General features: G+C 35.8%; 1 protein-coding gene across 2 annotated transcripts; it reads left to right on the top strand.

The window, feature by feature from the left end:
* Positions 1-776: 776 nt before the first annotated feature.
* On the top strand, positions 777-3,765 carry LOC132630075 (zinc finger protein JACKDAW). Of its 2 annotated transcripts, none has more exons than XM_060345596.1 (3): positions 777-1,378; positions 1,999-2,398; positions 2,782-3,765. In XM_060345596.1, exons 1-3 carry the CDS (start codon positions 1,231-1,233, stop codon positions 3,665-3,667), a joined length of 1,434 nt encoding a protein of 477 aa, XP_060201579.1. In that variant the 5' UTR covers positions 777-1,230; the 3' UTR covers positions 3,668-3,765. The 2 variants fall into 2 exon arrangements, with proteins under 2 accessions (XP_060201579.1, XP_060201578.1); XM_060345595.1 differs by having other exon boundaries at positions 777-1,387.
* Positions 3,766-15,685: the final 11,920 nt, after the last annotated feature.

The following is a 15,685-nucleotide window of genomic DNA, read 5'->3' as shown; positions in this document are numbered from 1 at the left end:
CTCCTCACTCATTTATGTTACTAGCTAGGTTCATAACTTATTTTATGTTCCACTAGAAGCAAAACAAAAAATTTCCTTAAGGGTGCTTAACATTTAATATATGTGTAAAAACTAATTAATGATATATAGTACAATATAATTTTCTACCTATACAATAGTTTTCACTGCTCATCCTTTACTCTATGCGAGTATGCAAGTATGCGACTGCTCAACACATATATACAATCGTGGCTAAAGCTATTGGATTATGCCGAACCAGTACAATAAACGGTGTATTCGACCTTTTGAGTGTTAGCAACATAGTTTTGGAAAAAATATAGCAGGAAAATAAAGAAAAACTACATAATACAGTATCTATTTTTTTCGCTAATCAAGAAAAAAACAAACAAACAAACAGGGTGGCACTGGGGACAATTTCGGTGGCTGTAATATTTCTGAATATATATCTCGTAGGCACAATTTTATCTTCTACTATTTTAGTATTAATCTTAAATTATCATCTGTTGTAGTAGTCTTGATAAGTGGAATTTAGCTCGAAAACTACAAAATGACACAGAGCTCTACACATTCTGGTTACAAGCAGCATACAGCCAATACTACTACGTACAAAATATACATACTATTAAAAATGCCTATTCTTTTCAAAATACTGTAAATATTTTACTATATGATAGAGAGAGATCAAAACAAAAAGGTGACCCCAGCAGCTAAATCTATGGCTGACCGACTTTGAAATATAACAGCATAAAAGTGAAAGGACATTGAAACAAGAAAACTTTGTAAGAGAGAGAAATACAGTACTGTGTTTGTGTGTGTGTTTTTTTTTGGTTAGAAAAAGAAAGGAAATATTCTCTTTTCCTTTCACAGTCTTTTTTTGGTGTTTTCTTTTATTATCAAACAAACCCCCTTTTCTCTCCTCTCTTCAGAAATCTTAGCTGTAAGCAAAGCCAAGAAAAATACTTCACACAAGTTTGAAAAAAAAAAAAAAAAGGGTCTTTAAGGTTCTTGTTTTTTACTAGGTGTTTCAAGATTCAAAAAGTTTGTGTCCTTATTGTGTATATGTGTGGTTTATTCGTTGTTCTTTTGGAATAATCTGAATAAACTTCTGAGATTTGAGAATACTACCAAGTTTTTTTTATCTGTTTGTAGTTGGAAAAATTAAAACTCTTTGAGAGTTAGCTTTGTTTTCTAGCACTCCACACAACCAAAACAAAAACCCCATATTATCAAATGATGTCTGGAGATTTGTTTTCAATTCATCCTCATCAACAACAACAACAACAACAACAACAGCAGCAACAACAACAGCAGCAAGTACTTGAACCAAACCCTAACCCTAAAGCTAATGCTTCTTCCAAGAAAAGAAGAAATCTTCCAGGTACACCAGGTAATTAATTCATTTAGTAGGTATTTGGTCATAGATTCCAAATATTTTTTTGCTTTATTTGGAATTTATAGAGTTGGAGTATGTTTGGTTATACTTTTTGCAAAGAATATTTGGAATACTAATATTCATGCTTTTCAAATTCGAAATACAACTTCAAAGTGAAAAGTCAGTTGGAAAACAAGTTAGAAGTTGTTTTCCAAATTTGAAATACAACTTCAAGTTGGATTTAGAATTTCATGATCAAACACTAATTTTTAAATGAAGTGAAATTTATTCAGGAAAAAAGTGAATAATTTTTATGGCCAAATAGATTCCAAATATTTTTTCGCTTTATTTGGAATTCATTGACCTTGAGTTGAAGATGGAGTTGTGTTTGTTTATACTTTTCGCAAAGAATATTTGAAATAATATTCATTCAAGAATGTACTTCAACTTGAAATACAACTCATGACCAAACACTGATTTTCAAACAAAGTGAAAAATTATTTCGGAAAAAAGTGAATAATTTACATGGCCAAAAGAGTCCTTAGAATTACTACATAAATATTCATTTGCATGTAAAGATTGAATCTTGCTTACTTTTTTTTTGTTTTTTGTTTTTTGTTTGACAGATCCAGATGCTGAAGTTATTGCACTTTCACCCAAAACACTTATGGCTACAAACAGATTCATATGTGAAATCTGCAACAAGGGTTTTCAAAGGGACCAAAACTTGCAACTTCATAGAAGAGGACACAATCTTCCATGGAAGTTAAAGCAAAGGAACAAACTAGAAATAGTTAAGAAGAAAGTATACATATGTCCAGAAAAAACTTGTGTTCATCATGATCCTTCTAGAGCACTTGGTGACCTTACTGGTATAAAGAAACATTTTAGTAGAAAACATGGTGAGAAAAAATGGAAGTGTGAGAAATGTTCAAAGAAATATGCAGTTCAGTCAGATTGGAAAGCTCATACAAAGACTTGTGGGACTAGAGAGTATAAATGTGACTGTGGAACTCTCTTTTCCAGGTAATTAATTTGTACCATGTAATATGTTCTTGTTTGGGAATATTTGTTTCATACTGAAATAAATGCTCATTATCTTCATTCATGGAAGTTCAATTTATTGCCTCCTCCTCATGACCATAAAGTATCAGCTATTAAATTGTTTGATACCATGTGTCTGTTCACTACTAAAAAACGAGAATTAGCGATGGACAAATTTTGGAACAGCAAAATCCGTAACTATTTTTATTTAGCAATGAATTAACGATGTACGGATTATTAAAAAGTTATGTTAGCTACGAGCAATTTAGCAACGTAGTTCGTAGCTAATTCCAGTTTTTGTTAGTAGTGCATGTGTTTGTTATACCTTAATTTAATGTTGTTGTTTTTTTGTTCATTGTAAACAGGAAAGATAGTTTCATTACACATAGAGCTTTTTGTGATGCTTTAGCTGAAGAAAGTGCAAGAATCACTTCAGTGGGAACTACTAACAATTTGAACTTCAACCAGCAATTACAACCCAATTTGCCTAGTGGAATTTCCCAAATCGGGACAAGTTTTTCACAAGATTTTAGTGGGAATAATTCTATGCATCCTCAACAGCAAAAACCAAGATTATCACTTTGGTTAAGTCATCAAGCTAGTCAACTTCATAACAATATGTCAGCAACAAGTTCAAATCTTTTTGGTTCTCCAAGTCCAACTGTATTACCAGATCATCAAATCTCAAATGTCTTTGGTGCATCATCAATAGGTAACCAAATGCCTTGGACATCATCAATTGACAAGAATACCCCTGCACCATCAAATTCCTCAACTTTATCTTCTATGTACTCTGATAATAATAACCAAAATAACCAACCAAAATCTTCAACACCAATGTCAGCTACAGCCCTTTTACAAAAAGCAGCCCAAATGGGCTCAACCAAAAGCAGCCCAAATTTCTTTACCAACACATTTGGTGTAATGAACTCTGCTTCATCAACTTCACCCTCATCAAACACTCAAATGTTCAACACTATGACCCAAAATTACAACAACCAAACAGACAATGAGCTTAATGGGTGTCCAAATCTGAGTTCAAATAATGCTAATTCTAAGGCAATCAATATGGATGGGGCATTTGGAATGCATACTCAAGGTGTTCATTTCAACTTGGATAATAGTCTTACTAGAGATTTTTTGGGCATGGGAAATGAAGGGGGTGGGCCATTTTTGTCACAAGAGTTAGCTAAGTTTGCTTCAATGAGTTCAGCTATGGGATTAAGCCATTACAGTAATGGTGGTCACTAGCAAGCAATATGTCTTTTCATTTATCTTTTTGTATCACAAAAATACAATAATGTAAAATTTGAACCTTATCTTGTTATCAAGCTGGCATTTCATTTTCACTTTGCATTAATTTGGATATATTTGATAAAACGTTCACAAAATATATATTCTCTCCGTTCCTTTTTTACTTAGTTCTTATATTAAAAAATAAATCTTTTTTTATTTGTCTATTTTATTAAATCAAGAGTTTTTTGTAATATTACCTTTATTGTTAATAATTGCATAAAGTAGTAATAGTCAAAATTAGATTTTTAAAACATGCTAATTATTAAGGAGGAAATAAGATCTCTTGGTCTCTTGCAATTTGAATAGACTTTTTCTGTTCTCTTAAGTGTTTTTTTCAGATCTCTTATGTGTAAAAAAATGAAGATCTCTTGTAAAAAGGTCATAAAACTAAAAAAAATTTGTAAAGAGCCAAATAACCATTTCCCCCATTATTAAGGCCAAGGGTAATATATTAAAACAAACCCTTAATAGGAGTACATTAGTAATTTTGTAAGGATAGTGTCAAGTCATATTAATCACCGTTACTTTCTTTTCCAAACTATTTTATTAACCTCTCTACCTTCAAGATAGGATAAGACATGTGTATACTCTATCTTCTCCGGACCACACTTGGTGGGATTATATGGGTATCTTCTTTTTGTTATTGTTATTGGTTAGAGTGTCAAGTCAACAAGAACCAAATAAAAAAGAATGGAAGGACTAAGGAGTGTATATCTATGACTCAGAATTTTAATTAATGGATCTGAAATACTATTAAGTTGATTATTCTTTTGTTTTCTTGCGGGAGTTGTTATGAATTTAGTAATAACATTTCTTATAGCTGCAGAAATATTGGCTGCATACTTTCATTTAATTCTCTGCTTTTGAGGGATGGAAATAGTGCATGGCTATAAATGCTAATCCTTCCTCTATATCTCTAAAAGTTAGTACTATGGAAAACAAATCAAGTAAATTATAAGAGAAAAGAAAGTTACCTTTTGTTGTTGCTTTTACTGTTATTTTTTCTTCATGTTGACTCGAAACAAAAATATGGAACGATCGGATTTGAATCTTAGACTATATCCAGGCTGAAGACGGACTACAACAATAAGGTCCAAGTTAGGTCGTATTGATGTTAAAGAGGTGAACATATTTATCAGAGATTGCTTTAAGATAAACCTTGATATTTTAACCTCTATCTTCCTACTATTGAACTTATTACACTTTGAAATTATGAATTTAAAATTTACTGTAATATTTATTAAACTTTAGTAACTTTTTATAAATATGTAAGGAGTTATACATCGAACCATATAGTATAACAAGTTATTGTTAGTCATATATGTACAAAAGAAAAGGTAATATAACATTAAAACAAAATAGGAATTAGTGAGAGGTTATCTGTTATTAAACAGTAAAAATTCATCGCTAATCTTTCTTTATGATGAATTAGCGAGTGATTGTCAGAAAATCTGATTAGCTATAAGCTACTTAACCACGAATTTCATAGTTGATTCTATTTTCTTAAGAGTAAGAACAAACATGATGACCGTTTTTAAGAATGTATAAAATTCAATAGAGATTGAAACTAACCTAATTTGCTCTAATTATTGGATATATTAGACAAAAAGCAGAATAAATCTCAACTACTCAATCTTAGGCCTAATTTCTATGCGTAAGAATAAGATACTCCTTCCAGATAAAAAAAAAGAGTCCACTTACCCTTTTTTTTTTTGATAAAAAAAGAGTCCACTTAGCAAATCAAGAAAGAATTAATCTTGTTTCTCCATATTTGCCCCTATTAAGTGTTATATGATCAAATCTCTATGCCTATTTAATTATGGGGTAGTTTAGTCAAATTATCTATTTTTGTCTAGAAATTAATATTTTCTGAAGAGGTGTGTAAATGATTAAGTGAACTCTTTTTTTTTATCCGGAGGGAGTAATATTTTAAATATTTTGCAAATTCAAGATGAGGACCTTTCAAAATTAGTGTGGGGCCTTTGTGTCTGGAGTTGGTGATAAAAAATGGGCATGCATGTATTTTTTTTAACTACGCGTTGGTTACTTTAAATTTCAACTTTCAAGTCTACGAAGACCCTAAATATTATTTTATGTATTTAATTTTTCCTACAAACTTATATTACTGTACCTAGGATATAATTGTAGCCTTATAATCTAGAAAAAAAAAAGTAGGGCACAAAAAACAATGAAGCAAGTGTTGACTAGTTGTCAAAACGATAAATAGAAGTTGTCAACGTTGGTGGGTTTGCAGAAACTTTTTGATAGTCTTGTTTTGATTAGTCTATTTAGTTGCAGATCACAACTTGCCAGAGTCACCTTTATTTTTCTTTTTCCTAGTGAATATTAAAAAAAAAAAAAAAAACACTTTCATAAATAAAAATGAGTAGCTTCAATTATCGGATTTGATTCTATAACGTTATTAATGAAGTTTCTGTAAGCAAGTTAAAATATTTTAGCATTTTTGTTCTACTCTTTAAACGCAGCCTTTCCCGTACTAGAGGTAATTAATTAAGCTGGCAAAAAGCATAGAGCGTGTATGCTAAGCTCTCGCCCTCCTTCCATTCGTGAAGCTGAAACCGGAGTTAAAGCGCTATTCCTCGATATCATAAGTTATCTTTCTTCCTCATGGCGTTCTCAAAACACTCGTTACCCTTTACTTGTTTTGAATTTTATCAAATTCTTTATAGGTAGTAGCATAAGATAAAGAAAAAGGAAGCCTTAAAAACATTCTAGCATAACTTATTACCAAGTAAAAAAGATTAAGAAGGGGTAGAAGCATATATGAGAAAAATCAAAATTAAGAAGGGGAGAAGTAAATAATATATGAGAAAATCACTCGCTTGGCTACAAAATTGTACTAATTGACGTACTTAAAATTAACTTTTCTGTTGTCCTTGTAGTCCAATTAGATGTAGGAGTACGTACTTTTTATAATTATTAATTACCAAATCAATTGACTGACGAGTAAGTCTAACTCAAAAAAAATAAAAAGGAATTCTACCAAAAGTTGGTCCAAGTTTAGTGTCAAAATAAGGAATACATAAAAGGATAAAATAGTGATAATCTTGACTAGTTTTCACTTAAGTAAGAAAATAGTGGTGACCACTGACCACATTTGGTTGGAACTAAGGCAGAATGTTAGGTAATAATCCTTGGAAACTGCATGGTCCTTTTCCATATTTCAATTTTACGACAGACAAATTTTAGGAGACCAAAGAAGTTGTTGGAATTTTTTTTCCTCACGTGTAGTATTCGTATTGGGACTCAGTTAAATTTGAATTTGCATCGAAAAGTTTCATATTAGGAAGATAAACGATCTCTAACAAATGTGAGTCCATATACAAGAATAAAACCCGTGACTTTTGGTTAAGAAAGAAGGATCACTTATCACACACCAATTCTTGTTGGTTCTTGATTTTTATTTTTATTTTGAGATCAATTTTACTCCTTGATAGGGCAAAAAGATAATTACAGGTAAATATTCATAGAAATATTATGAATAATTTGAAAATAAAGAAATTTACCTACTATAATAGGTTAATTAAAATACATTAATAATGTTAAAAATTCTTTACGTTTTTTTTTAACCTCTATATTTTTAGAGTGATTAGTATACGAACGATTAATACGCAGAGGTGGATTTAGAATTTGAAGCTTGTGGATTCTCAGCTAACAGTGTCTGTTGTTAATGGGTTCTTAGCTTAAATTTCTTATATATTTGAAGGGTTTCACATTATAAATATAAGGTTCGGATAAAAGTTGTGGGTTACCGTAAACCCACATCCAATGGTGTGAATCCGCCCCTCTCGATACCTAGTAAGATTATTAACAAGGATTGCGGAGGAGTGTTAAGTACTTCTTCATTTTTAATTAGAAGTCTTGAGTTTCAGCCATGATTTAAAGAGCACTTTACACCAATGTGGCACTTCCCCCTGAATTTGAATTTAGTCGAATTACAATGCCTGTGCCGGATGAGACAAACCAAAAAAAGAATATCAGGAATCATCAATTTTTTCACTCAAAAGGAGATACCACTACCCGAGTTCTATCCCTGTTAAAAGTATAAATTTAGGCCCTTTTTCATGGAACAGTTGTGCTTTTTTCCCAAGGAATAACTTTTTCAACTAGGCTTGAGAATTGAGAAAATATACTTATTTAATAAATCAATTCATTTGAAACTTTATAGTTGATATACAAAACATTATAGAATTGGTACTTTTATAGCAGTTTGAAGTCAACGGTAGAGATTAATATATAATCTTCTTCTCTCTTCCTAGAGCCAAAGTACAAAAAAGGCTAACTTTAATTTCTTGAAAATGTACAACAAAAGATGCCATTTTCTCATAGGTTGAAGTAGGAATCCAAAGACAATTGCAACATTATATTGGATCAGTTTTCCTATTTGACATTTTCATTCAACTAATATTTTATCCTTACCCGAGAACCTGAGAACTAAAAAATTATCCTTACCCGCAAAGGTGGCTCAGTTGGTTGAGCATGAGGCTTTCATAATGAAAGTCTCAGGTTCGAAACCCCCTGCCAACGACAGCAGGGGATTTGCCTTCTGAGTTGAGCTCGTCGCACGGGGCTTGCCTAGTGCGGGTTACCCCTCCTGTGTGGTTTGCAAGCTATTGCACAGAAGCTGGGTTTACCCTGTGCGCACCCAAACGGTAGCGGCTGCGGGTTCCCATGTCATAAAAAAAATTATATCCTTATATAATTAGTAAACGTGTAAGTAATGAAAGTAATCTGGTTAGATTTATAGACTGTATGGTCTTGACTGACATTTGGATTACGACTACACATTTAGGCTGCCATTTTTTTTTTAAGCAAAGTCCACTAGGCTTTTTGGTGCCTAGGGCTAATTTTATAAATTTTCTCAAAGCAAAACAATTAAGTAATCTTTACAACTGTAGCCACAATGGCCAAAGAAGCCAAATATATATATATATATATATATATATTAATCTAATCATCAACTTAAGATTTGTATCATGTCTTAAGTTGATACTACAAACTGTTGAACTATGAGTGTGATAAAACTAGAAATTGAAAAAATTAAAATGAGGTATTGAGAGCATCTAGCATGAATAATTGTATCCTAACAATCCTCTTGTCAACTAACTGATGTCGCAAGTTTGGTCCGTTGATGCACTAATTGGCCAATCATCTCAATATGAAATTATTGTAGCTTTTTTGGTGAACTGAAACTGCAAACAAACCAGTAGCATTGTGCAACTGCTGTAAATAGCAATCTGCTTCTCTTGTATTCCTTCTCAGTTGCAAAATCATAGCAGCTGCTGCCACTATACAGCAATAAAATCTGCTATTTTGGACCAGCAATTCTGCAGTTCTACATTTTGATGATATCAGTCCGAAACTTGCTCCAAGTGCAGTGCTAACACAGTCCATTAGAATGCCCTTACAGTTCCCATAAGTTGTCAATCCCTCAGGAGATTGAGCACATTATGCTAATACCACTCCCTGAGACAAGGTCAACAAACAGGTCCTGTGTGTTCTAACATTTTCCAGTCAAACTGCATATATGAAAGTATGAAACCTACAACTCAGAAAAACCAGCATCCAAGCCTGCACCACCTCCTTGAAGAAAAAGTACTCTTGTTCCAAGTCAATGGTACAGTCATATTTCAACTCTAATGGTTTCCTGCAGAATTTGTGTTGCCATCAAACCTGCAAAAAAAGAAACTAGAGTTAGTGTAAAAAATACCACCTTACTCTCCTCCTATAGGACTTGAGTATGGTGATAGGAACTCCTTTCCATCCACCACCAACATCCAGATCCCATATCACCACCATGCTAGTGTGTTGTGTTATATCAGACCACCAGCCAATACACCACAATATCCAACCAGCCACCTTGCAACCAATCCACCTGCTCAGTCATTGTGCTTGTGGTGGCATTTAGCTTCAAGCCAAGAAGCACCTGATGTCCAACCAGACCTGATCTCCTTGAACCAGATATAAGCACAAGTATTTGCATCAGAAAAAAAAAATACTCAAATCCCATATCACTTGTATCAACTGGATCAATGGACAATACAAGTAAAACCATTTTTGCATCAGAGTATCAGCAAAACCAATTTCCTTAACAAAACCATAGTTATTGTTAACACCAGTCCAATAACTGTGTTGTACACTTTGAATTGTACCTGAAAATTGCTATCCCTGGAACACCATTTTACCCCTGGTTGATATATTACTTCCAATCAACAAATCCCTGTGCATCAACTCCTTATCATTGATACACCTTATCCTTCCAACCAACTCATCTCCCAACTGCTCAGAGACAGTATACTTCAGCTTTGCTGAATTGCTAAAGTATTTATAAAACACACCAGCAGCCTGCATAAACCATATTTGCACCTTATTACCAGTTATCATCATCCACCAATCATGTACCATATCTTTTCCATTAGTTCAATAGTACATCCACCCTTCCACAGAATATTTCCACACCAGCACCACATCATATCCCAAGTGATTATAGTTCATTGCATTTGTCTTGTATACCTTGTAATACACCATAATAACTGATCTCATATCATTTCCTATGCAAGGATCTATGAGACATCGGAAAACTTCAAACATGAGCTGGTTTTGCACCAACTCATTTCCACTATGAGATAGATCATTGGCCCAACCACTAGTAAGAACATTGAGTATACTGATCCTACTCTTCCATGTATAAGTTTCATACTTCACTAAAGTGAAAATTCTACTTGCAAAACAGTAAATTAAGAAAGTAGAGAAGAATGCTACCCTACTCTCCTCCCTAAGGACTTGAGTAAGATAGCATATCCTCATCCCCTTTAACTCACCAGTATCCATCATCAACATCTTTTCTGAGTTCTTATTCTCAAATAGGGACATTGTAGCTTGTCACTATTAAGAATCTTTCTTCCTCTTGAATCCAGTTCTACAAAGGAGTTAACAGTAATCTCCCCATGATCCAAGGCATAATTAGCCAAGTGATCAGCTAATTGATTACCCTCTCTCATGATATGCAAAACCTGAACATCAGCATTGTCAATAATTTCCCAAATCTCTTCTACAGCAAAGGCTATATTCCAAGGGGGTTTCCACTGCCTATCTGATACGCTGAAATTATACCTATGAGTGGCGTAAAGCGGTCGTTGTCAAATATAATAACCCAAACAAGGTTGGGGTCGAATCCCACAGGGAATATGGAGAGAAAAGGGTACTAATTGTATGCGATACTAGTCTTTAAAGGCTTTAATCCTATTCCGAATAGTTTGAAATATTTGTTGTGTAATGTAATTGAATACTTTGACTTGAATTGTACTTAATGCGAGAGAGATACTAAGGTTGTGTTCCCCACTTTGATTAGATATTATGCTTCAGGTTTCAATGTGATATACTTCTAATGGTTGTTCTAAGAGCATGCACTTGATCTCTTAAGGACTTCTTAATGTTTCCCAACAGTTAGGCCGTATTTCCTCTTTATGATTTTTCCAAATGTAAAAGAGTTGAACTCGAAGAGCGACCAATAATGCCAATTAGACTTGTTCTTATCCCTAAGTTAGTCTATTAAACGAGGGTTAACGCCCTGAATCATTGTTATTTAATCTTACCAATACTAACTCTCTTTCCCAAGAAAAGTTAGTATAGTGGCTTAGGCTAATGCTTGCAATCATTACCCAACGCTAACGCACAAAAATAGAATAAATACCAACAACCATTATGCATATATCAATAGTAGAAACTCATTCACATAAAATTAGTTACTCACCATTTTGGTTAACAAAGAAAGCTTAAAAGTTAACATAATATACTTACAATGCTAATACAATATGGAATGAAGGTGAAATTAGTGCTTTAAATGCTCCAACCACTTCACAAATATCCAAGGCTTAAAGTTAATGCTCCAAAAGATCAGAATGAATGTTAAAAACCTAACTTTAAGTATTTATAGGGCCAAAAATCGCGCCAAAGTTCTGGACAAAAACACCCTTTCGCGACATCGTTACGGACCGTAACACAGGTTACGATCCGTCCTTTGTCAGCTTGATATAGGTCAACCGTTACGGCTTCTTGCGACGGACCGTAACACAGGTTACGGTCCGTATCTTCCAGCGGATCATAGCTTCAGTGTTCAGTGGCCAATGCGTTACGCTATGATGTTACGCCTCGTAACCTGCGTTACGGACCGTCCTTCTGGGCGTAACATGTGACACTACTTAGGCTTCTTACTGGAAATTTCCTTCAGCTTACGGTACACGTTACGGCCCGTAACATGAGTTACGGACCGTCCTTTATAGCGGCACGTATCTGGATCTTCCTCTCTGGGTACGGATTATGTTACGGTCCGTAACTTGAGTTACGGATCGTCCTTTTGCTCCAAGTTGTCCGTGTTTCAGCATTTCTTATCATTTCCGTTCCTTAGTCAACCAACCCTACAAAACACTAAAATAACATAAGAAACGATGTAAAAACACTTAAAAACAAGCAACACTTCTAGTGAAAAAGACATAAAATGTGCCAAAATTCACGGCACATCAACACCCCCAACTTAAACTTTTGTTTGTCCTCAAGCAACTACAACAAGACTCACTACTAACACACGACATCTAGCAAAATAAAAATGCCTACGGTGGTTTTGGAGTGTGTTTCTAACACAGACTCTTCAATCCAAGAAAAATATTGGGCTCTTATCCACGTCCTATTTGTGACGCAAGACACACATTGTAGAACAATTGAAATTCACTATGCAACCTCAATTAATGACACAATCATAGTATGGGAGTCTCTATGCACATGAACTTCAACTTCCGGAAAGCCAGTTACTTCGCAATCTACAATCCTTACGCCCTCACATAGAACAAAGAAGGTCCCAACACACATTTAAAAAATAAATGGGACAAGAGACTAAAGAGACAGAAGGACACTCACACTCACAAAGAAATTTGCATACCATAGGCTTGCCTTTATTTTCCATGCCTTCAACTTTGAACAGTTCGACTGTGATCACATTAGGACTTTTGAGGCTTGTAACATTGGCTTAGGGACGGGTAGGATAAGTATTTGTATAGTGGTGACTCACCCTCCTTGACACTTCATTTTGACTTCATTCACCTTTCTTCCTTTTATTTCTGACCCTACAGCTCCGGCGTGGATTTATTTAGAACTTATATATCTATATCTATATATATATATACACACACCATTTTTTTCTATTTTTTTATATCTATTCTAACCACACCGAATCATGCCCCGCAATACTCACGATCACTCCCAACAGGCCTTTGGCCTCATTTTTCGCATCTTTCGCTTATCACCCCCAACTTAGGCTTTTAACCTCTTTTGTCATTCTTTAGTTTCAAGGAGGGACTTGGTGCCAAATGGGTTTATTCACAGAAGGGGTATAGGTTAGTTAACGGCTAATCAAAGAAAAAGTCTATAGGCTCAAAATGGGAGACTAGGGATCATTTTTTGTACAGGCTAGGATCATTTAAGATAAACAGGCTCTGGAGTCAATACAAAGAAAGCCTAAGATCACTTCACAATCAAACTCTCCTTCGAATTCACGCACGACCAACCGGGCAAGTTCTAGATTACAAGCATCATACACACATAGAAACTAAGAACACAATGACATAAGGACTGTTTTAATACTCTGACTTGACTTCCGTTTGAAGATTTCACACACATGGACACCCTTTATTTGCAATGTCATTAAAAGAACCATACATGTCAATATCAACAATCCATTCTTGATGTACATCAAAAATTATTTTTCGGAGGGATATCATTTACTCGTAAAACACTTTTAGATATGCCAGAAAACACGGACCACCACCACTTAAGTCATCCTTACTTTACTTTTAACTAAACATCCTAAACATGTCAAGTTCAACATAAAATAACACTCTTCGGGAAAAGAACACATGGCAAAGAACAGTCAAAGAGGGTCCTAAACACATACTTAATATCACAATTTAAGAGAAAAACAATACCAAACAATATCCGATACCAAAACAATACCAACAATTACCCTACACCCCAACTTAAAAACATGCATTGCCCTCAAGGCATCTATATAATCCATCAATAGAATGTAGGGCCACCCTGGAACGCACTAGGCGCTTGGATCTGCTGCAGCATTATGAGGTTGGATAACCTCGGAGGTAAGAGCAGTGGTGGTATCAGGCTTGCCAACACTAGAAGTCCCAGTCTCAGTGGGTAGAGCAGAAGTATGGTGAGCCGGCTCAATGGGATGGGTTGAGCTAGAAGTCTCTCCAGTGGTGTCAGAACTTAGCCGGGACTCATGTCGAATCTTGTTCAATGTTTGTCGCTCCTCCTCCTCATTCTGTGGGCGCAAGGCATCAAACGGATCAAGACTTTTGAGAATGGGGTCAAGGTTTTCATCATCTAGCATGAATCTCTTGCGCTTCTCTTTAGCCAAAGAGTGGGTATCCTCTTCTAACTCCTCTTCTTGCTCCTCATCAACCGTTTCCTCAATCTCATCATCCCCAAGTAGACTCTGAACCGGATGATATAAGCTCTGTACCAACTCTGTGTGTACTTTCAAAATATGGTCCGTCACAACAGCCACTTCCTGTGCCTTCAATTTCTGCACATCATCCCTTAGTGTCCGCAACTCACTCCGAACAGTCACCAATTCCACAGTGGGGTGTGTCTTAGTCAGTTCCGTCATTCTGTTCTCAATAGCATCTATCCGAGAGTGGATCTGTAGGTAGTCATCAGCCATCTGTTCTTTTATCGACCTTAACGCTGCATCAATAGCCTTTTTTGAGTACAATTTCAAGTCGGTCATGAGCTGGTTGACCTGCCTATCTGTTCTATCTGCTTGCAGGACCACTGCCCCAAAATTCTCTTAGTTGAAAATCATCTTTCTTGCAACTTCTGGTGGGACTCCCGGTATGGGCTGAGCCGGTACTGGGCTCGCTCCAGTGGAAGAGGTAGGACCACCCGAAGTAGGTGGAGCTGGAGCTGGCATGGGCTGTGGATCATAGTCAGCCGGTAGAGCCTCAGAATCTGTGGGCTGACCCGCAGCAGTTGCCTCAGCACCCATGATAGCTAAGGGTTGAACATCTAATCCCGTTGGCCCATCCGGCACATCAGAAAATGAGGCAGATGGCATTGTACCTTGGCCCAACATATCATCTCTGCCTTTTGTGATGTCATAGATACTCCTGGCGATCACACTGTGGTCGATAAAGGGGAGGGGTTCTGGTTCCTCACGCAGGCATAAGAACGTGAGCAAACATGGATGACTCAGGGAAGTGGCTGGTTGTGTGGTTCTCTCCTGGAGATCTGCGGCTACCAATCTTTTGATATTGATCTTATACCTCGACATAAGGGCAGCCACAAGAACAGCTCTGTCCGGGGTCAAATAATTATCTGTCTGGGTAGGACGGATGCGGAACTGAACAATCTGCCACCAAAACTTTGCCTTAGGTGTGAGGGTGTTTTTCCAAATCCTCGTAGTGGCTGTCAAATTTGGAACTATTACCCATTCGGGATCTGCCAACCGTGCAATCACTGAGGCCACCCATTTTCTGACTGATATTGTATCTTTCTGTGCAATTTTATAGACAAACTCTTCTTTTTCCGCTGATGTAGGCGCAATATAATCCTCCCTGAATATTACTTTATTAATGGCCATCGGAGAAACATCAATCTACTGTTTGCGCACTACTACCTCATTCATGGCCGACACTTGAGTTGCGTGGTACCCTTTTTTCTGTGCTTTGAATACAGCAGCCCCATAAGAAGCGTAGAATTTCCGAACAAGAGTCGGGATGTAGGACCAGGGTTTTTCAAAAACTCTAACTTGTGGAAGCGGAGAGTGTCACAGATGCCCGGATATCCATCGAGACCATCGAAGCTGACGTTCCGTTCCTCGAAAATACTTCTCTTCGGGCCCTGCCCCTCATGCTTTGATAGCTCACACCCTTTGTTGTACAG

Source organism: Lycium barbarum, chromosome 3, assembly GCF_019175385.1.
Source record: "Lycium barbarum isolate Lr01 chromosome 3, ASM1917538v2, whole genome shotgun sequence".
NCBI classification, from domain to species: Eukaryota; Viridiplantae; Streptophyta; class Magnoliopsida; order Solanales; family Solanaceae; genus Lycium; species Lycium barbarum.
This window is presented reverse-complemented; position numbering and strand designations above follow the sequence as displayed.

Coding starts and splice junctions, on each gene's coding strand:
- LOC132630075 (XM_060345595.1), top strand. CDS start 1,231: ATGATGTCTGGAGATTTGTTTTCAATTCATCCTCATCAACAACAACAA. Junction 1,388..1,998: donor AAATCTTCCAGGTACACCAG/GTAATTAATTCA, acceptor TTTGTTTGACAG/ATCCAGATGCTGAAGTTATT. Junction 2,399..2,781: donor TGTGGAACTCTCTTTTCCAG/GTAATTAATTTG, acceptor CATTGTAAACAG/GAAAGATAGTTTCATTACAC.